At 36.4% G+C, this 22,973-nt stretch overlaps 1 protein-coding gene across 2 annotated transcripts in view; it reads right to left on the bottom strand.

Moving 5' to 3' along the window:
• Positions 1–22,973, bottom strand: part of HCN1 (hyperpolarization activated cyclic nucleotide gated potassium channel 1) — a 452,074-nt gene that overhangs the window by 61,327 nt on the left and 367,774 nt on the right. For both annotated transcript variants that reach the window (XM_053590960.1, XM_053590970.1), the window contains exon 5: positions 18,294–18,440. In XM_053590960.1, the coding sequence (XP_053446935.1) occupies positions 18,294–18,440 (147 nt within the window). The remainder of the gene's footprint in view (positions 1–18,293; positions 18,441–22,973) is intronic.

Genomic DNA, 22,973 nt, shown 5'->3' with positions numbered 1-22,973 from the left:
GTGGAAATTATAACATTTGGATATACTTGGTTAATAAATTCTTTTTTGGATTTTATAATGAACATTTTACTATTTTCACTTTATTACACATCTGTCCATCTATGTTTCTTCCCATTCATCCATTTGTGCCTTTTTTTATGCATTGGATAGTAAGTTGCAGACATCAGTATACTTTGCCTTTAAATACTTTGGTATTAATATCATTAAGTTAAATATTTGCTTTTTTATTGAAGTCATGTTTACTTTACATGCAGTGAAATGCAGTAATCTTAAGAGTACCATTTTATGTGGTTTGATAAATGCACACAGTATGTCACCCAAACCCCTGCTAAGACGCAGAACATTGCCAGCATCCCAGGATGCCCTCCTGCTCATTCCCAGGCAATCTCTGCCTTCACCCTCCATGGGCAACCATCGTTTTGATTTTTCTACCTTAGATTAGTTATTTTTATTAACTTTGATTTGGAAATAATTTCAAACTTACAGAAGAGTTGCAAGAAAAAGAATACTACCAAGATCACCCACATACCTTTTGCCTAGATCCATTGCTCATTAACATTAAGCTAATTTGATTGGGTATTTGCTTTCCTTCTATAGATTTTTTTTCCCCCAGAAACATTTGAGATTAAGTAGTATGCAGCCATAGATTAGTTTTGCCAGTTGTAGAACTTCATAGAAATAGAATTACACAGCGTGATGTTGGTTAATAAAATTTATTACACTTAATTTCTCTTTTTTATCTGTAAGTGTAACTGCTGAAAAACATAAAATTTACATATGTAATATATACATATATGAAATACTTTACATTTCCACCAGATGATGAGGTAATGGATTGTTCTACTGTTGTAGAATAAGCATCATGTGATACGCAAAAGAATTTGAAAAACAAAATTGTAGAATACATTTCTAGATCTATTTCTTCATATTAAAGTTTTATTTAATAAAAAATTTAGCAAAACAAACATGAAGTATAATTTTTTGATATTCATTGATAACTTGAAGAGAAAGGTGATACTTAAATAGAAAAATAAAAAACATGGTTTAACTCTGGGAAAGAAAATATTTAGATCATAAGATTTGCAAGATCACTGAAAAGCTTTAGTAAAGCCACCTGCAATCATTACTTCTAAGAACACTACATGAAGTTTGTGAGATGAAAATTAAAATTTAAAAATTAAAAGAATAAAATAAACTATCTATATCTTGAGATGAGGCCCTCTAAGCTCCTGTAGCTTCTGACCAGTCCTGAGCCCCTAGGAGACGGCAATTTTGAAATGAAGCATCTGACACAGAGCTTGACACATAGAAGATGCTTGGGTGAGGTCAAGTCTGTAGGTACAAGGTAGGACCATTCCTGAGCAGGAATGAATATACTCAGCATTATTCCTAAATCAGGATGTACTCAGGACTCCGTGGGCCATGGCCCTTATCATGGCTATATGGTAGATTAGCACCAATAGGGGGAAAAAAATGGTTTTGATAACCCACCCACTGACATTCTCTTCTTTGTTAATGGTTAGAGGAAGACAGTAACTATGTGGGCTTATCTATAGCATGTGTCTAAGATATGGCTTACTAGGCTCCAATCCAGATTCAGAGCATCTGAATTTAAATTTTTAGGGGATATGACTCAAAAATCAGTCATTTTAATAAAACATTCCAAATGATAAGCAGTCAGGGATGGAAACCAGGCTTCCTAAAATAAGGATCTGGAAGCCTACGTCGATTTGAGGGAGGAAGTTACATAGGCATGTATATTCAATATAAGATAATTATAAATAGTAAGCATGGGTTTGGAGTAGAGCCAAAAAATAAAATATATTACTCTTACAATAAAATTACCCTATTGATAAGATAAATTTGGAAAGTGGTCTGTAAATAATATACACATCCCATCACAAAGTAGGAAGGAAAGCCTTTCTGCATTCCCAACTGGCTTGTATCGATCAGTAGTTTGTCTTCTAAATTGCAAGATGATTGTGTGTTTAAGAAAATGAGCCCATACAATCAGATCTGAGTGCTTTAAAAATATTTTAAGCATGTATCCAAATGTTGACTAAGAAGTTTGTTTTCCGTTTCAAATTCTTAAATTCAAAGTATTTCCCTTTATTTCTCTGTGTCAAATAGGGAGGATTTAACAATGAGCTATTTCTCTAGTTGGTGAAATGTACTACTTTAAAAAAATAACTCTTATTGAAAATCCTAAATGAGTGACAAAATGCAATAAACTACAAGAATAAAATATGCTTATCTCCAATATTTATTTTGGGGAACTTAAAGAAGTTATACATAGGAAAGGGAGAATTGAAGGATTGATAGGGTGCCTTACTTTTAATTTTATTTAATTTCATCCCATTAAGAACAATCAATATTGGGCAGCGCCTGTGGCCCAAGGAGTAGGGCGCCAGTCCCATATGCCGGAGGTGGCGGGTTCAAACCTAGCCCCAGCCAAAAAAAAAAAAAGAACAATCAATATTGTTTATATTTTAAAAGTATTCGAAAAGAAAAAATACATACATGCATTACTTAGAAGAGATTTACGTGTGTATCTTTGTCTCTGGATTTTCATCACCTTCATGAAAGGAATTTGTATATATATATATATATATATATATATATATATTCCCTTCAGACAATCTCTTATTCACCTCAGCATAGTTGTAATCATAATGTACATCCAATACCCTTTCTTCATCATTTTTATAACCTAAAATATTCCCAGTATTGTGACATGATATGAATTGCCATTCTTTTCAACGGCCACACCATGTTCCACTTCGGATTTTAGTTATATTCAGAAAAATCCAATACAGTGAGGGAAAAATAGACTACAGTGGCCTCTTAAACAATGGCAAGTTTTATAATTTTTCACTGTTGCATGTTCTGAAACCCAACTGTTTCTTAATTGCTAGCTAATAGTTTTTAAATTATAAATCAAAGGTAATTTGCCTAAAATCCCTCCAACATCCTAACGGCACGTTCTTATTAAGTGGCTTAACTGAGATCTGTCTGCTTGTAAAGAATATATCAGAACAGCTGAATTTTGAGATGTACGGATTAAAAAATTTTAATGTTTTCTATAGATATAGGTTTCATATGTATCTAATTTGGTTTTGAGGTGTTTAATCACATTTAAACCTTACAACATGAATGCAAATGAAGTTTTAAATTAATTTAGTCTCAGTAGAGTCCCACTGCTTTGCCTAGAACATGAGAACATATTGCTCCATTAAGGCACTATGCAGGGTGACAGCAGATGACACAAAATTCTCTTAGTGTTCTCTCACAGTGGCTCATAAAGGAAAGACAAAAGGGTAAAGACAGACCAAAAACACCCAAATCAAAACTAATAAATATAAAATTCTACTTCAAGGTATCGTATATTGACAAGGAGAGCGTTCTTAAGACTTTGTTTCTCTGCTCTGTGTATTATCAGACACCCAAATGTGGTAATTTGTTTTATGGAAGCACCAGCACAATTTAATTCCAGTTGTCCATACCAAGGTGTGAGAATAATTTGCAAAACAGGAATTAAAACCACTTGACATGATAAAAGCAAATTGCTTTGAACTAGAAAATACAGCAAACAGATGTCCAGAAGTATGCTGAATTAAAAAATATATACACATCATTAAAACAGGAAGACTAAATAGTAGACCAAGTTTGAAGTCTTAATTGTGGGGGAAGGTTATTTGGAGAATTTGGTAAAAAAATGTGTATTTGTAAATTTATAATATAATCCACAGATATTCATTTTTATCATTAATAAATCAGCAATAGAAATACCTGTACATAACAGTATGTTTAGTATATGTTGTTCTGCATAAGGACCTAAGGAAAGCAGGCCAGGCCTTAAAACCAGGCAGAGATACTAAAATAAATATTTATATCTCACGTTACTAAGGTTTTTAATGAGCCTTAATGTATTGGCAATGGTATGGGCTATGTCTCCATGAACTTCCTATGGTGAAGTCTCTGTACCTCAGAATATAACTGTAACTATATTTAGAGATAAGGTCTTTCAAGAGGTGAGTATGTTAAAATAAAATCATTAGGATAGACCCTAATCCAGTTAGACTAGTATCCTTATAAGAAGTGAAAATTTGGACACAAAAAAGATATAGGACTTTGGGAGGCTAGGGTGGGAGGATTAGTTGAGCCCAGGAGTTTGAAACCAGTCTGCGTAACATAGTGAGACCCTGTCTCCACTAAATAAATAAATAAATTAATTAATAATAATTATCAGGGCATGACGGTATGTACATATCTGTGGTCCTAGATACACAGGAAGCTGAGGCAAGAGGATCTCTTGAGCCTGAGACTTGGGGGCTGCAGTGGGCCATGATGACACAACTGCACTCTAGCCTGGGTGACAAAAATCCTGTCTCTTTTCTTTCTCTCTGACACACACACACACCCCAGAAATGCAGAAATGTACAAGCACAGCAACAAGGCTGCCATCTGTAAGCTAAGGAGACCTCAGAAGAAATCAGAAACCAGGTCTGGCAGCACCCTTGATCTTAGACTTTCAGTCTCAAGGATGGTGAGAAAAATATTAGTAATGTTTAGTCACTCAGTTTGTGGTATTTTGTTGTGACACACTTCACAAATTAATACAGCAAGTAGAAAAACTGTGACAAGAAGAATAAAGTTGCCCCTCCTGAAGATCTGCCAACTGAAATAGCCCTCTTATTCAATTCCATGCTTCAGTGGACATATGAAACTGCAGATAATGCCACGCCCAACTGTCATTCATCACAACACGTTTCTGTTCCTGTCTTCCACACTCAAGTTTGGAACTAAGCACTCATGCACTGTGAAATTGACTTTCGCAGTTTGAAATGCAATAGCAAAACTAACAGGAATTTCTTTTTCCTTTTTCACAATTTCATGTATAGAAGATTCGTTCTTAAATACCTCAGCTTGCGACCTCTTTTTTTTCTTTCCCCATTAAGTCAAGACCTTTCACCTTTTCACTTAAAGCAGGCATTTTGCAGCTTCTCTTGGGCATATCCAAATTGCCAGCATCACAACTGGGTAAGTGTGATCTGAACACAGGCATTGTGATACAGGGACAGTTGATCTGATAACCAAGAGAGCTATAAAGGGACTCCCAGGCAGGGAGCTTAGATTAGAAAGCTGGATCCCTGGCACAAAGGAAGGACTGGCATTCTGGGTTAGATTTCATCATGCTACTCAGAACAAGAATGACACACGATTTACGACTTATAAATTGTGTATTTCTGGAATTTTTCAGACCAGAGTAGAAACTGTGGAAAGGGAAACCACAGACAACCAGAGGTGGGGTCTGGGGGATGATTATTGTTCTACTCTTTTGAAAGGGAAGCTGTGACAGGAGCAACATCAGCAATATCATTAGGATCACGCTGAGTAGCAAGCAACACAGTCAACACATGTCAAGATATTCTGAGTTCTTCAGTTTTGGAAGAAACAAACTCAAGAAAGATATTTAGTGATGTGGTGGAAGGATATTTTTGCTTTAATGTTTTGCCCGGGAAGCATCTTGGGCATTCAGATGACATTGAATAGATATTATAATACTTTTTTTAAATGCAGTAGTAAATATACTGTATATAACAATACTTATAGTTTTAATCATTCCTAAGTATATAATTGATCAGTATATTCATGACAAGTAACAGTCCACACTACCTGTACCTAATACCTTTCTGATCATCCCAAACAAAAACTACAACCACTAAATAAACACTGCCCTTCCCTTGTCCCTCAATCCGGGTAACCTCTCTTACATTGTACTTTCTGTGTCTGCAAATTTGCATGTACTTGGAGCTTCAAATAAGTGGAATCACAAAATATTAGCATAAGGTTAATTTTTGAAGTCCTAGAATAATGCAATTCAGAGAAAGACTGTGGTAGTGGTGGTGGGATAATGTCAGAAAAAAATATAAAGAACAGGACAATTGTCTGGATTTTTCTTATCCCAATGATACAAATGATTTGTTCCTTTCCCCTTCCAGTCTCTCTGATTCAGCAGAAGTAAGAAAAACTCCAGTCTTAAATGCACATCATCGTACAAAAGTGATAAAGGCTGGGAAGTTTATAAAACAAGTGATTATAGAGTAAATTACTTTTGCAGTGATTTATATTCTGTATTATAGATATGGAAAAATATTTTAAAGATTTTTTAAAATTCAACACCCTATTTGCATTCCAGTATAGAGCTTTAGGGAAAATTATATAAATTTTCATCTTTGACCACATTCTAAAATTCAAAGATAACTGTCAGTTAGTAAGAGTTGTGATAGAAATAAGAACTTACATTTATGTAAGGACTTATGTTTTATGAAGTTCTTATACATATATTTTCCTATTTAATCTTCTTAACAACTATGAAAAATAGATATTATTAACTTAATTTCACAGAATAAGTTGGAAAAGTCAAGTTATCCATCCTCCTTCCAACTGCATATATAAATGTATAAATATTTTCTTTGATATAATTTTAGATTTATCAAACTGTGGCAAAGTAGTAAAGTGCTGCTATATACCCCTCATTCAATTTTCTCAAAAGTTCTCAAATACATCTTACATTGCTATGGGGCTTTTGTCAATTAAGAAATCAGCCTTGCTTTATTACTAGTAACTAAACTCCTGACTTAATTTACAAGAGATCAGACAACTAAGTTCATGAACTCGTCTTAGAAAAATTGCTACATCCCACCTTGCTGAATGTCATTTATGGTCACCAGATAGCCAAGGAGGGTACTTTGAATGTGACTATAGTGATATTCGGTAATAAGCTATGTAGTACTTTTTCTAGGATTAGTTTCCAAACTTAATTGTCAGAGCTTGCACTTGATCAGCCTTTCCACCTGTGTTCTTTTTATGTCTCAGAGTTCAAACCATACTGTCACACTGCGTTTAGCATATATAAATTTATGAAGGGAGTGACTAAGCACTAGAGTTTACATAGTTTTCTTTAAGAATTTGAATTTGCTCAATCATAGGGAACAGAACTGAAGATAAATCAACAGTTTGTTGAAACATATTAAAGCTTTTTTTTTTTATGACAAATGAACTTAACCAAATAAACTCACAAGCCTGATCATTTTATACACATACACATGTACCTGCATTCACGGACCCCCATATTTAATGTAAAATTATTTTGACAATACTAGAAAAAATTAAAATGCAGCATTAGAACAAAGAAAAACTAAGCTTTATAATAAATAACTCACCCCAAATTTGTAACAGACAAATAAGAATTTATCATACCATTTGGCTTAAAAAAATTCAGGGAATTAACTATGGCTTAAATTCTTATTACTAAACAGAATTATTTGTAGATTATTCTGCAAAATTAGGATATTCTTCTTTGGTATTCATTTTTCCTGCCCTGCTAACGTATGCTTATTTACTTTAAAATACTTTTAAACATGTTTTTCTTCAAATTAATCTGTATGATGGGAGCTTTTATCTTTCAAAAGTATGTGTTGCTTTAATTTGTAATGTGTACAATTTATTGTGAAGCTTTTTTTATAAGAACTTACTTTATGTGGCCATTCTTTTGTTTTCCTCCAAGACTATGATTTAGATTGTAGAATTCCAATTTGAGATATACAGTAGAACCTCCTCCATAGTTGACCACCTCCCTACATTCACTGTCTCTGTACGTTGACCTATGTTTATAGACTGGACCCGCACCACACATGTGTATCAGTGCAGTAGGCACACGTTGACCAGTTTCTGACAGTCTCTTGGGGGGTCAACTTCAGTTCTACTGTATTTCTAGGTTGTGTCTTTAATATTTGGATATGATTTTTAACCTTCTTTATATTTTCCTGCTTATGGTCACTGGCATTAGCCAGATATAAATGGCTCAAATTTATGTCAGCTAAAGTATAGGATTCACATTAGAAGATAACAATTTTTAAATATATTAACATCAGTTTTAAGAGTTCCTAGAATAGCAATAATTATAAACATAATATTATTGAGAATTTATTTCAAATTTTAATTTTCTAAGTGTTTTATGTATTGTAAAGCATGATAATATGTAACACACAGCTTTCTGGGAAATAGATACTACGCTAGTGATTTCTATTAAAATCAATTTGTTTTCCCTAATTTGCAATTATAAATAAGCATTATAGGTATATAATTCCTGTACAGGATTGTAACAGGGGAAATATTTTTAAATCTCAGATTTAAGGCATGCTGGAGATTTCAGAGGCATTATGTAATATTTTTTCTTTTAGATTTAATATTTGACTTTCAAATGATAAATCTGTATATATTAAATCAGCACTATGTGTCCAACTCAGAGAGCTCAGCTCTATGTTAGTAGCTTTCTGTCACTTTTGAACTCTGAGATTACATTGTTTATATACTTATCTATTTCAACACACTAAATGATTTATCAGATAATTGCAACAATCTTAAAACTCTACTGTTCTAACAGGTGGTGTTCTCTTCCACATAAAGTAGATGCTTTAAAGTTGATATCACTGATACCATTATCAACATCATGACCACCACCACTATTGCTGTCACCACTGTCATCACTAATGCCTTAGCTGACATACATTATCTTCCTGTATATTCAGCCAAGGAAATCTTCCAAATTAAATAATAGGTGATATCTTAATAATTTGCATAATTTAATAGTGTGACACCCTAGCTATATAACTCAATTTGGGGAAGTCAATTAAGCAATAAAAAACTGCTTTGTGTAAGCTAGACAACTATATCCCAGATATAATCCTTTAATAGATCTAATTTAAAACTCTGGCAGATAGTATTATGTATTCTTGATTTGCATTTAGCTCAGTGTGGAACCTGGATGAAGAATATAAGCTTTACAAAGCAGAGGCATCTTTCTTTTCTTTCTTTTTTTTTTTTTTTTATTAAATCATAGCTGTGTACATTAATGCGATCATGGGGCACCATATACTGGTTTTATAGACTGTTTGACACATTTTCATCACACTGGTTAACATAGCCTTCCTGACATTTTCTTAGTTATTGTGTTAAGACATTTACATTCTACCAATTTACTAAGTTTCACATATACCCTTGTAAGATGCACTGCAGGTGTAATCCCACCAATCACCCTCCCTCTGCCCACCTCCCCGCTCCCTCCCCTCCCTTTCCCTCTTCCCCCTATTCTTGGGTTATAACTGGGTTATAGCTTTCATGTGAAAGCCATAAATTAGTTACATAGTAGGGCTGAGTACATTGGATACTTTTTCTTCCATTCTTGAAATACTTTACTAAGAAGAATCCAGCTCCATCCATGTAAACATGAAAGAGGTAAAGTCTCCATCTTTCTTTAAGGCTGCATAATATTCCATGGTGTACATATACCACATTTTTTTTAATTTATTTATTTTTATTAAATCATAGCTGTGTACATTAGTATGATCATGGGGCACCATACACTTGGTTCATAAATCGTTTGACACATTTTCATCACACTAGTTAACATAGCTTTTGTAGCATTTTCTTAGTTATTTTGCAATTTATTAATCCATTCATGGATCGATGGGCACTTGGGCTTTTTCCATGACTTAGCAATTATGAATTGGGCGAGGCATCTTTCTAATCTTTATATTAATACATGCCATTGACTACACTGACTTATTAGCAGTAATTAGAGCTGCTCTTGAATTTGGTTTCCAATTATCATAATTATTTTACTTTGAGTACTATTATTTAGTTCCTTCCCCCAAGATCACTTAAAATAATCTTCATGCTTATTATAACTATAGAAAAAAGACACAGTGTTCCTGATTTTAAAAATTAATAATTATTACAACAATGATAATAAGCTTATATTTTAGCTTATATTTTGCATATATCTAAAATTGTAACTTAAATAATTGAGGGGAAAAAAGTGTTTTATTTTTTGATTCATTTTCATTATCCTTTGGATCAAAAAAAAAAAAAGCTAAATAGGAATCAGATTTTAGAAATACAGAACATTTATTTTGTTTACCTTATTTTCTTTACCAGAAATGTCATTTTGTATCTTTTTTAACTACTGAAATGCCAAATGTGCTTCCAGACTGAGTGTAAAGTCTTGCCTCTGAGGCCTTGCCAGTCTGCTCCAGGCCATGGCCAACACATACCTTTCTCAACGGTCGTAGTAGGCTTAGTCTGCTTTTCTCTGGCAATTAACCATATGACTTTCTGCATTTCTAGTATCTTTAGTAATGGATTTTACTTTTTCCTTATATTTTTGTCCATGTGTCTCTTGTTTCTTGAAGCATATTATAAGCATTTTCTTTGAAACTAGAAACCATCTTACAAGTTACCTTCCCCATCATGCCCGGATCAATATCTTGCACACATTAAGAAATCAATAAATGTTTTTGTCTGTTTGTTTTATAGAATGTAGGGATTCATGGACAAAGCTCTGCCCCCAAGGAGAAAGACCCAATTTCTTTGTTTGGCACTGTGACCACAACTAGCTCACTTATGTAATTTTTCTAGTTTTTGCCTGTAGAGTATCAGATAATTGATAAGATCCTGGCATAGCTTTACAATGCTATGATTCTAGCCATTTTAGCTAATTTTAACTAAGTACATTTTTAGACGATATTTAAAAATCAACAAGTATGTACTTTAAAAAAGATGTTTCAGAATTACACTAAATAAATATGCATATGAATGTTGCTTTCTTGCCTAACAGTCTATTTGACAAATTAAAGGTCAAAAGGATAAGATTATACTCTGAGCCCGATTCATGTTCTGTGAAAATGAAATATACTGACGTTCTATATTCTACTGGGACACATGATCTGTACCTATTTTCAGCCCACAGCTCGTCACAATCCATTGTTTAAAAATAGATCAGTTCTGAACTTTGGAGACAGGCTCAGAAGGGCATTAACCTCTTTCCTGACTGTTAACTTTGCCATTTGTTCTAATCCAATCAGTATATGTCTGACCATGTTAAAAATAGAACTTCTCTGTACACATTCCAACAGTCACTCATAAATAGAAGGGTATAGTTCACTGAATTTCTCTAATTAGTCTTTTAGCTTTAAGTATGCTACCAGCATTAACTGAAATATATATCAGTTTTAAAATCCTAACATTTCCACGTCAAATTCTGGTGCTAAGGCATTGTCTTCAGAAAGCTGGATGTTAAAATGAGAGAAATTATTAGCAGATTGTATGAATACATTTCAATAGAAATGGGACATATGATACTGCTGGGCTTAATATCCCTTTTATGTACTGGCATAACAACTTTCAAATTACTCTATCAGCATTGGCAATAGTTAAATATAATTGCTTACTTAAATGTCTGCCTCCCAATAAAATCTAAAGCGCCACAAGGGCTTGGACTATAGTCAATTCTTCTTTGTAGTAACACCAAGAATTGCATTTTACTGTGTCCTTACTTTGTGTCAGGCAGTTTTATAAAATATGTTTTGCTCCTTTAATCTTTACAGAAACTATATAAAGTGGTAATTACTATCATCATTCACAATTCAAGGTAATAAAAATGAAATACATGTAAGTGAACAGCCCAGTGTGTTGCACCTAGGCAGTAGTAGAGCTGGATTTAAAGGAGGCTGGTAGAGGAAGGCCCTGCTGGTATCAGTGACGCTGAATAGCCCCGCAGTAGCAGGTTTCAGTGCATTTACGTAGTTCAGAGAATGCACATACTTAGGATAGTGGTGAGAAAACTCACACACACAAAAGGGATTTCAAGTATTCAAAACAATAAAACTTTGAATATTTCTGAGCCAGCAAGGGAAAATAAGAGCACGTAAGTGGATGGGAAGAGAAAAAGGAGGAGGGCTCTCCAGGGAAAGGCAGTTTGGGCAGCAACTGGGAGGGGAAGGATGTTCACTGGAGGTTGCTAAAGCCAACTTTGCAGACTCACAATTTGGACTAGACACAGCCTCACAGCAACTAGAAAATGAAGATTAGAGGTAATTAATGCATCATCAAAAAAAAGTTCTAATTTAGAATGCCAAATTTAGGTGGGGGTAGTATGTTCAGGATTTTCATCAGAAAACTGTAGTTGCTCCTTTACTTTCTGGCCTAAGAATTTTGAATCATAGTCAAAGGAAAACGATTTTTTGATTTCATAATTACTCCCCCCAAAGCTGACAATTCCAATTCCAATATGGCCCAGCCCAAGCACAAACAATATACTACCCTGTGAGACACTGTCAATTTTCTACACACTGAACTGTCTCAGGACTTCGGTGTGGACATGGGAACCAGCAACAATTGTTTGATGATCTATTGATTATATTCTCCCCAGACCTGGCATAATAATGATCCCAGTCCATTCAGGTTAGTATAACAAAGTATCACAGATCAGGAGGCTCACAAGAAACAGAACCAGTGTGATGGAAATGTGTCAAATGGTCTATGAAACTAGTGTATGGTACCCCATGATCACATTAATTTACACAGCTATGATTTAATAAAAAAAAAAAAAAGAAACAAATTTATTTCTTATATTTCTGTAGGCTCTGAAGTCCAAGATCAAGATACTAGCAGATTTTATGTCTAATGAGGCCCACTCCTGGTTGATATTTTTGCTGTATTCTCATATTGAAAGGACAAGAGAGCTCTCAAAACACTAATCCCATTGATGAGGGGTCTATCTTGGCAACCTAATCACCTGCTAAAGGCCACATCTTCTAACCTCCTAATACCATCACCTTTGGAGTGAGGACTTAAACATATGAATTGAAAAGGGAGCCACAAACACTCACCATAACAAAAATATAAGAGAAATAAATAAGTATCTTTATCTCTTGCATGGATGCTATCGGATTATAGTGACAGAACAATTATATACCTTCTATGATGGTACTTTTACTGAAATATCTCCTCCTTACTCTACCCTCTGAGTCAACTCTGCATTAAATAACTAATTCATAAACCTAGAAAGTTATGAAGAAATTAAAAACAACCACATGAAAAATAAGATATTCTGGCATGTACCAAACACAGTCACAGAGGTATCTATAGATGCCAGCATTATTTTGTAGTAAATTAAAAAATTTGCCAAGTATGTGATCTTCATTTAATTTTCATTTGTTTAATTATCCCAGTAATTATTACATATGCACTCTCCGAGCAGTGATTTTCAACTGGTGTGTCATGGCACACTGGTATGTCATGAGAGGATATTAGGTGTGCTACAAAATTTTTTCATGATCATTAATTAAATTATTTTTGAAAATAGTTCAAAACAGTGAGTATAGATTTTTACTCTTTTTCTTTTTTCATTAACATAATTTAAGTGTGTGCAGAGGTTTAACTATAAGTTCAAGTGTGCTGTAAGATAAAAAATGTTTGAAAAACACTTATTTGAGGGCTGAAGTTAGGAAGGACATTAAGAAAGACAAAGCTTTTGATTTTGCTTGAGGTCATATAGCAGAATAGACAATGAACAAGTAAATATTTAGGTAAAATAAGAGAACTGAGTGATATGCACATAACCAAAACATTTATGTAATTGATGGAGGACTGTGAGGAAATTAATCTGGGTGAGCTTCTCCAGGAGGTAACATTTAAATTGAGACTTGAACAATAAGGATGAGGTAGTTATTTTTTAAAGTTGTTTCAACAATTTGTCTCTACTACCCAAAAAAGATAAATCACCTAATTTCTGCCAAAAAATCAATGTAGGCGAACGCTTTCAATAAAGTAGTGCTTCTAAAATATCAACTAACTACATTAACTTTATATACATGAAATGAAATTATTGCAAGATATTTTAAAGGTCACACAAATACATTTTTGTGCTACAATTTTTATGTCAGGACTCTGCATACTTAGTATTCAACACATTGAAAAGAAGTCTAGGGTATACAATTGGTAAAAGATTATATGGGCTTAATTAATTATGCATATAGAATAATTTCAATTTACCTTACCATTGAATTTTACTTTCTCTTTTTTTAAGCAAGAGGTCATTTATATATGTTTTCAAGACTGACTGTGTGATCTGTCATTCTGTTTTATAAGTTCCTGAGTTCCTAGACTTGTTAGCTAAAATCATTGCTCTTAACTATACTGTATATTAGCATTTCAAACTGTACAATCCTTTCATAAAAATGAGCATCCTTGATAATGACACATTTTGTTATAAGGTACCGTAGTTGTTGACTCAAAATTGAACAGATGATTAGCAATTGCCTTTCATGTCTATCTATCTATCTTTTCATTCTTAAATTTTTACCTTTTGTCACAAAATAAATATCAAATCATCCAGCTTTGTCTTTCTGAATATCCCAGTTCACTTATTTGACATTTATTGTGTCAATCATTTAATATCTTATGTGACAAACACTTTCTAGACACTAAGAGCACAATGGTAACTTTCAAAATACAACTTTGCATAAGTTTATGACTCATCTCCTAAGTGAAATGCAGCTTTGGAATATTAGAATGATGTGTTCCACGAATTTTTTAGATATTTCATTGTGACTTGAATATAGTAGGTATGCAATGCTCAACTTTAATGGGCAGAAAGATTTATTTCTCATTGTTCTTATTGAACTTTTCTTCAAAAAACATGTCTGGATTTTTTAGGCTCACATTTTGTTTTACTAATGCTTTTGTGATTTCTCCACATCCACATCTTTCTTTACTTTCCTATTCTACTCAACACATAAAGTCGCAACTCAGCATAGCATTAAATTTAGACGTTTGTGTGAGTCTGATCTCAAATAAGCAAAAGCTGAACGGCAGGTAAGCAAATGGAAAAACGCTGTTTTCACCTTCACAGGGTGTTAAGTGTCTTGATCTCTAATTTTAAGTTAAACAGCCGTGATTCTTACTCTGGTATTCATTCATAATTCTGTTAAAGAAGATCTTTCACTCAGTAAAAATTTCATGAGTTCCTACAACATGCTGGTCACTAACGATACAATATTAAAACACAGAGTCTGTCCTCAAGAAGATCACAGTCTTGAATAAACTAACAAATGATAAATACTGTGATACAGACGGAGTGGCCAGAGAGAATTTATGGAAAAGGTAAGGCCTGGTAAGAGTGCTTCCTGGAAAGTAGAAAGTAAGCTGAGAAGAAAGACTTGAAGACCGAGAGAGTAGCATGAAGAACGGCAAAGAGGCAAGCAACAGCATGATGTACTTTTCAGGCTATTATCAACAATACCCGACTGAGGAAACATTAGTGTGAAGAAATGAAGATGAAGGCAGGCCCTGACGAGTTTGTGCCACCATGTTAAGGAGCTTCTACCTTTTCCTGCAGGGAATGGGAGGTTTTGGGCATGTTCTCAGAAGAGAGAGACGTTTTCAAATTTGAGTTTTATGTCAATCAATTGGGTAAGTCCTGTGAAGGGATGCATGTGAGGTACATGACATTAAAGCCAGGGAGAAACATTATAAGTGCACATCAGAGGTTGAGTTAAAAGATCTGGAAAGCCTGAACTACGGCATTCGAATATACAAGAAAAACATCTGGTCATAATTTAGTGATTTCATGTTTATGCAAACTGTAAATGGGAGGTTTGTCTGTGGATGCAGGCACAAGCCAAAACGGAATATTTTTCTTCTGAAGGTGAATGTAAATGGCAGTGTAGCAAGTGAAAAGATAGTAAAATATACAAGATACAGGAAATTTTCTGGTTATCCTCATTTTTGTATTAAATTGAGAACTTTCAGCACAGAGGAATACTTCTCATGTAAGGCTATAATTTCTTATAGTTCATTTTTTAATTTTTTTTTAAATTTTTTTACAGTTCAGTTTTATATTCACTTGTCCTGTTAGTTTTTTGCCTTCCCTCAATGAGGTTTTATTCTGGAATGCTGACTTTCTCCTGCCTTCTTGGAATATATCTTTAGTTTTTCCTTATCTCCTCATCTTTTGATTTGATATTTTCCCCTGCTCCTATCTCTTGAATTAGTTTTGTCTTTTTCTATGACCTCCCCCACCCTGCCTTTGACCCCTCCAGGCCCTTGAGAGCCCCACATCGTTCTTGCATCCTGAGCTGTTTCTGCCTTGTACTTGACCAAATTTGGGTATAAATAAAATTCTGTATTTCAAAACAGGGTAAAGCAAGCATATTCATAGATTTTTTTAAACCAATGATATTTTACTTTCTTCCTTAAATATATGAAGTATTCTAATTATATCTCCTAAAGTCAAATGATTTATACATTTGAATTTCATTGAGAACTTTGTAGGGAAAATAAGCTAAGCAGTAGCAGATATTTAGCTTATTTTATTTTTAAAACTTTTAGCTGACATCTTGTGGCTCTCAAAAATACTTCTAGTTGGTGCAGATATTTAGAAATGGTTATAAATGGTGAAGGCATTAGTTGGAATGAAAATATTTCAGTTATTTAAATTCATGCTAATATTTTTAAGAAAAATTAAAATATAATTTATATGGCCCCTTATACTAAGGAACTTTCAAGACAAAAATGGAAGGAAAAATAAGAAAAAAATAGTGTGAGTATGGGCAAAATGCATAAGTAACACACTTAGGAACTAAGTGCACTGGAGGTCAGAGAAGAGATCAGATCTTGTGTGGTATCTGATCAAAGAGGCAGAAATAAGGTATTATTTGAAGTAGATTTTTCCAATAGATGAGAGACGTTTCTGGAAAGCACATGATAAGAAGGTGAGAAATTATAATTGAGTTCGTGCAGCTTATTTATAGGTCATTTTGCAACATGTGGGGAAGTGGGTAAAGGAAACCTGGGGTTTACCTGGTGTCAGAACACAGAAGGGCGGGAATATGAGCCTTCAGAGTATATTTCATTTCCTTTCTAACATAAAGACTGAAAGTTTCTAAGCAGAGAAATGTCAGCTAATATACATAAAAAAGAGTAATCTGGCCGTGGTGTTTTAGATGGTCAGAGAAACCAAACCAAAAACCAGAAGGCAAACTAAGGGGACAGTGCACAGAATCCACTGAGAGCTGTCAGGTTAGAGTGTGGCAGTGGGACAGGAAGGAAGGACACACGGACATTGAGCAGAATGGACTGAGAGCACTTGGTGACGGGAAGTGCAGGGCACAGAAAGAAATTACAACAGCACTGAAAGCTGGTGGCGCCTGTGGCTCAAAGGGGTAGGGCGCCGGCCCCATATGCCGGAGGTGGTGGGTTCAAACCCAGCCCCGGCCAAAAACTGCAAAAATAAAAATAAAAAAAAGAAACAGTACTGAAAGTTTACATACCAAGTGACTTGAGAGAACCTCTGAGAAGGCTGTAGAGAGACTTTCAAAGTTAACTGGTCCGGTGATGGAAGGCAGGACTTTAATACATATGTGGGGCCCAGAGATATTATATTATGAGGCTTTTAAGAAAATAGAATATATGGAAGGAACTTAGAGCTCAAATTCACAGAACTGGTGTGAGAAGAAATAAATAAAAGACAATAAATTCAAACATACAGAATTAAAAGCTCATGACTCAGTAATGATTCAGTGTTAAAGAAACCCTAAAAAGAGATTTAGAATATCTTTTATTGGAAGCATAAAAACCATGAACAACAGCTTAAAGACAAAGGATCGATGATTGACAGGGTATTATCAACTCTCAAGTGAACAATTTTCCTAAAGAATTGAAGAGCAAACCACAATGCAGTGAAGATGTAGAAATCCTTGGAGAAGACTATTGGTAAAAAAAGATGAGGTCAAAAATGCAGTGTAAAAAACATGAATAATCAAGAATATGTTCATTTGGTCTAGGAGAAAGCTGAATATTCTACTAGGAAGAAGAAATTTTTCCAGGGAGGAAAGGGAATATGCAAGACAATCATATCAGGGAATGTCAGGGTAAGACTAGATCTACTTAATGCTGTACTGAAACTTGACTTAGATATAGGACGTTATTAATGTTGCAAAGTGTCTCAGTGAGATAATATGAAATAAACTGTATGCATCAAGTCAGTCTGTAATCAGGATCCAGGGGAAAATTAGGGAAAATTAATATGGAAGGGAGAATAAAAATCGAGCAAGACGATAAAGAATCAGTTCAGAAAAGCACCAGAGAGCAAAAGATGGAGACGATAGGGAGAATGAGGACACAGGGAGGAATTTTAAGAGCAAGAATACAAAATATAGAACAATTGTGGGACTCACAATTATAAGAACAATTTTCCATACTCTTTTAAACAAAATCCTCTATACGAGGGGGCCATAAAGGAGAAAAAGGACCAAAAGTGATAGGTGAACATTGAGTTCTGACTTTTCTTTAGAGTAGTTTTCATTGTTATGGACTGTAAGATTTCCTGTGAAAAGAAAAGCAAACAATGATTGTATAGCAGATAGATTGAGAACAATAAATCTTACCTCTCTCAGAGGGTCATTGAGTTCATTAAGAATATTTTCCTCATCAAAAATTTTGCCTTGGTATCTGTGTTCATAATAATCATGTATCTTTTGACGCATATCAGCCGGTAATTTATGGAATGACATATATTGTTCCACTTGCTTATACTGTAAGGAAAGGAAAGAGAAAATGAAAAAAAATTGTTATACTGAATGAGATATTGTCATATTACTTCATTGTACTATATTTGATAACATTTGAATACTCAGTAACAAGATGAAGAAATTCTTCCAAAAGAAGGAAATAACGTGCTGGGCTCTAATATACTTTTAGGCTATTCCCATACTCACATAGAAGGCTCTCTGTGTAGGTAAACACTTCCTGTGAAGAGCTGCAAAGTCATGGCCAGGGTGCATGAAAGGAGTTCACAGTGAAGTTAAGCGTACAGTAACAAAATAGCCAAGGAAGGGGAAAGAAAAAAGTAGGATGCTACATTTTTTTTTGGTTGAATTCTAAACAAATAATTCTTCTCTTTAGTTGTTTAGCTCTTTATTTGGAGGAAGAATCTTATACCTCTGCATAGTACAAAAGGATTTAACTTAGGAAAAGCAAAATATCAGAATTGAATTCATTTTTGAATCGAGAGGCAGAGGGCTTGGTGACAATTTGAAAATCTGATATACTTAACACAGATGTCCTATAAAGTACTGTGAACTAAAATAATATGCCAGCCTTCCCTCCCATTTAGCATTTAGGGAAGTATCAGGGTAAAACTAGATCTACTTAATGTGTAGCTGAAAGTTGACTTTGATACTGAAGTTTATTTAAGCGAGTAGTTCTTGAAATGGATTGTAAATAAGACCTGAGGAGGGGATTGCTTTTTTGGAAAGATCTTCAAGCTTAATCCTACAAACTTATTGTATTATTGTTGTTGCTGTTGTTTAAATCATTCCTGCTAATCAGATGGGATAATAGGAGCTTGGATATTTCCTGAGTGCCTATTAAAAGAAAAGAATTTTAGTCCTCATCTCAAGCCTATGAAATCATAACCTACATTTTTAAAAGATCCCCCAATGATTCTCATATACATACGTATATACATTAAAGTATGAGCAGCATACCCAGGTGTTTCTAAAGGAAGTGGTCATAAGACTGTATTTTCAAATAAAATAATTAGATCATTGTACAGATGATAGAATTAAGTACAAGTTAAAAAGGCAATAAAACTGGATAAAGATACTGGAATATGAAGTATTATCTCAGGTAGATTATAAAAAAGGATACTGACATAAGATTTATTTCCGGAGGGGAGACAAGATGGCGGACTGAAGCCAGCTTTCAACAAAGGCTCCCGTCCAGAAGGAGAGTTAAGGGACAGGAATTTAGTAGGTATCCTGGTAGACTTGAGCCTCACCAAGAGAGAAGGCTGAAGAACGCACATCAACACCGCTGAGGCAAGTTGTGATCACAAGGACGCAAACAAAAGGTACAAAATCCACCACCAAGCGGACGGGAGTCCCCCTCCCCCATGAGACCGGCTCTAGAGCCCCACAGCTGAACAAGCGGGCAGAAATTAAAGGCCCTCCCACTACACTCCACGGGCGAGACCTTCTAAAAACTGGACCTACCTCCCCTACTGGGGTGCCGTGGCGTTCTCCTGCCGGACATAGGGCTGAACAAAACTTTGGGAATCCTTTGCCGGCTTCCCCAGCGCTCCCCTCCCGCCCACTGAGGTCTGGAGGCCTGTCCCCCAGGACTTCGGATCCTTGGGCGATTTCTCAAGGGGAGTGGACAGTCCCCGAGTTGCGACTGGTCAGCATTGACTCTGAGGCGCGCAAGTGAGGAGAAGGCCCCGGGCTGAGGGGGAGTCACGCCTCGCGGCACTTCCCTGCGGTGCAGTGCACCAACCCTCCCCGGGCATACGGGGCCCAAGACTGAATAAGACTCTGGCCTCCCCGCTGAGAGCTGAGAGCCCCTACTCTCACTCGGGGTCTGAGGGCCTATCCCCCAGGAGTTCGGCTCCTTGGGTGATTTCTCGAGGGGAGTGCACAGTGCCTGAGCTGCATCAGGTCAGCGCTGACTCTGGGATACGTGAGCGAGGAGAGGGCACTCTGCTGAGGGGAAATCAAGCCTTGGCGGCACTTCCCTGTGGTGCAGTGCAGGAGCCCTCCCCGGACCGTTCTGTGAAACTGAATGAAACTCTAGCTTCCCCCCGCCCCACTCCCAATCGGAGTCTGGGGGCCCATCCCCCAAGAGTTCTGATTCTTAGGGGATCTCTTAAGGGGTGTGGACCCAGCACAAACTGCGGCCGCTCAGTGTTGACTCTGGGGCGCGGGACAGAGGAGAAAAGGGTCGCCTGAGTGCCCACACCAGAGCAGCAGTTACCTGGAGGTAGATCAACAGCCGTTTTTTCTTTAACGGCAGAACGCTCACTTCTGGATATTCTGAGGCCACAACCCCTGTCTCCCTGGGCAACCAGAGGAGGCCACCGGTGACACGGCTCACAAACCCGGAAGCTTCCAGGGCGGGGCCGACCCAGAGAGGTGTTCAGACGCAATTCTCCAGCAGCAAAGACGTTTGAACTCAAAACAGCCCGACTTCTGTAGGCGACGACAGGAACAGAGACAGAACCTCACAAAGTTGTCTGTTCTGTTCTGTTCTGTTAGCAGCATCCATCAGGGACGGGGCTAAGCCTGAGTGAACACCCTCCTTACCATCACCTGCATCAAACACTCAAAGATGTCAGGCCCCATCTCCTCCTGCTAGATAGCGGCAGTCTGCGGGGGCCTGGCAGACTTCCTTGCGATTCAGGCAGGTGCAAACCCCTGGAGTGTCTGTTCACTGCAGGCAACTGGGTTAGCCATCTGCAGAGATACCAGTGACTGGGTCCGACGGAGGGGCAAAGTGGGGAAGGAGGTGTCAACCTTCCCAGACTGCTCTGTTTGCTGGGTGGCTCCTCCTGACTCCACGCTGCACTGCGGTGAGCTGTGTCAGAGGAGTCACCAGGCCCCTGTGATCCAGTTCCCAGAGACCTCTTGAACCCTTCCACCCGAGACAAGTGCCGATTGAGACAGTTGATTCGGACCTTTTGAACTGGGCTAATAGACTGAGGACTTTTCAGGCGGTGCCCTGGGTGTGCGATTGTAGGAAGGTTTGATTCCCCCTTTCCAACTGGGACCAGAGGTGGGCAGGCGGGGTGACTTAATTGCTGATTTTTCCACACAGCTGAGACTTCAAGCCAGAGTAGAAGTTGCAATAGGATCGAACAGAAACCAGCTGAAAACAAGACAGAACCACTTTGCTCCACCACACCAGACAGGGCCCCAGTTTCTCAGGCCACAACACTGTACGGGCCCTCGATAAAACCCCAGGGGAAAAACCAAAGGGAGTAAACCATGGGGCGGAATCAGCGGAAAAACTCTGGTAACATGAATAACCAGAATAGATCAACCACCCCAAGAAAAGATACGGCAGATGTGATTGAAGATCCCATTCATAAACAACTGGCTGAGATGTCAGAAGTCGAATTCAGAATTTGGTTTGCAGACAAGATTAATAAAATGGAATTAGGAATTCGAGGAGAAATTCAAAAACTGTCTCAAGAATTTAACGAATTTAAAGACAAAACCACCAAAGACTTAGACACACTGAAACAAGAACTTACAGCCCTCAAAGATATGAAAAATACAGTAGAATCCCTCAGTAACAGAATGGAGCAAGCAGAAGAAAGGATTTCTGACATTGAAGATAAAGTCTTCGAACGCTCCCAATCTCTCAAAGAGGAAGAGAAATGGAGAGCAAAAACGGATCACTCACTCAGAGAGCTCTCAGATAATTCGAAAAAAAACAACATAAGGGTTATAGGAATTTTGGAGAATGATGAAGTGGCTGCCAAGGACACAGAGGCCCTTCTACATGAAATTATGAAAGAAAATTTTCCAGACATGCCTAGAGAATCTGAAATTCAGATAGCAGACAGCTTCAGAACCCCAGCACGATTCAACCCCAATAAGCCATCTCCCAGACATATCATAATTAGCTTCACTAAAGTTAACATGAAAGAGAAGATTCTCAAAGCAGCCCGGCGAAAGAAAACTATAACGTACAAAGGTAAGAATATTAGAATAACTGCAGATCTCTCTGCTGAAACTTTTCAAGCAAGAAGAGGCTGGTCATCAACTTTTAATCTCCTAAAGCAAAAAAACTTTCAACCCAGGATCTTGTATCCAGCTAAACTGAGTTTCATCTATGATGGAGAAATTAAATACTTCAATGACATTCATATGTTGAAAAAATTTGCCATAAGTAAACCAGCTCTTCAGGATGTTCTCAGACCTATCCTCCACAATGACCAACCCAATCCTATACCACAAAAGTAAACTCACTCAGAAACTTCGGATCAAACTTCAACTTCCACACTGGCAAAAGGATTAAAAATGTCCACTGGACCTTTGAAAAACTCGATACCCAAAATTCCACCAGACTTATCAATACTCTCCATCAATGTGAATGGCTTAAACTGTCCTCTAAAGAGGCATAGGTTAGCTGACTGGATACAAAAACTCAAGCCAGATATTTGTTGCATACAAGAGTCACATCTCAACTTAAAAGACAAATACAGACTCAGGGTGAAAGGATGGTCATCCATATTTCAGGCAAATGGTAATCAGAAAAAAGCAGGTGTTGCAATTTTATTTGCA

This window comes from Nycticebus coucang, chromosome 1 (genome assembly GCF_027406575.1).
Source record: "Nycticebus coucang isolate mNycCou1 chromosome 1, mNycCou1.pri, whole genome shotgun sequence".
NCBI lineage: Eukaryota > Metazoa > Chordata > Mammalia > Primates > Lorisidae > Nycticebus > Nycticebus coucang.
The sequence above is the reverse complement of the archived record's forward strand: the minus strand, read 5'-3'. Positions and strand labels throughout refer to the sequence as shown.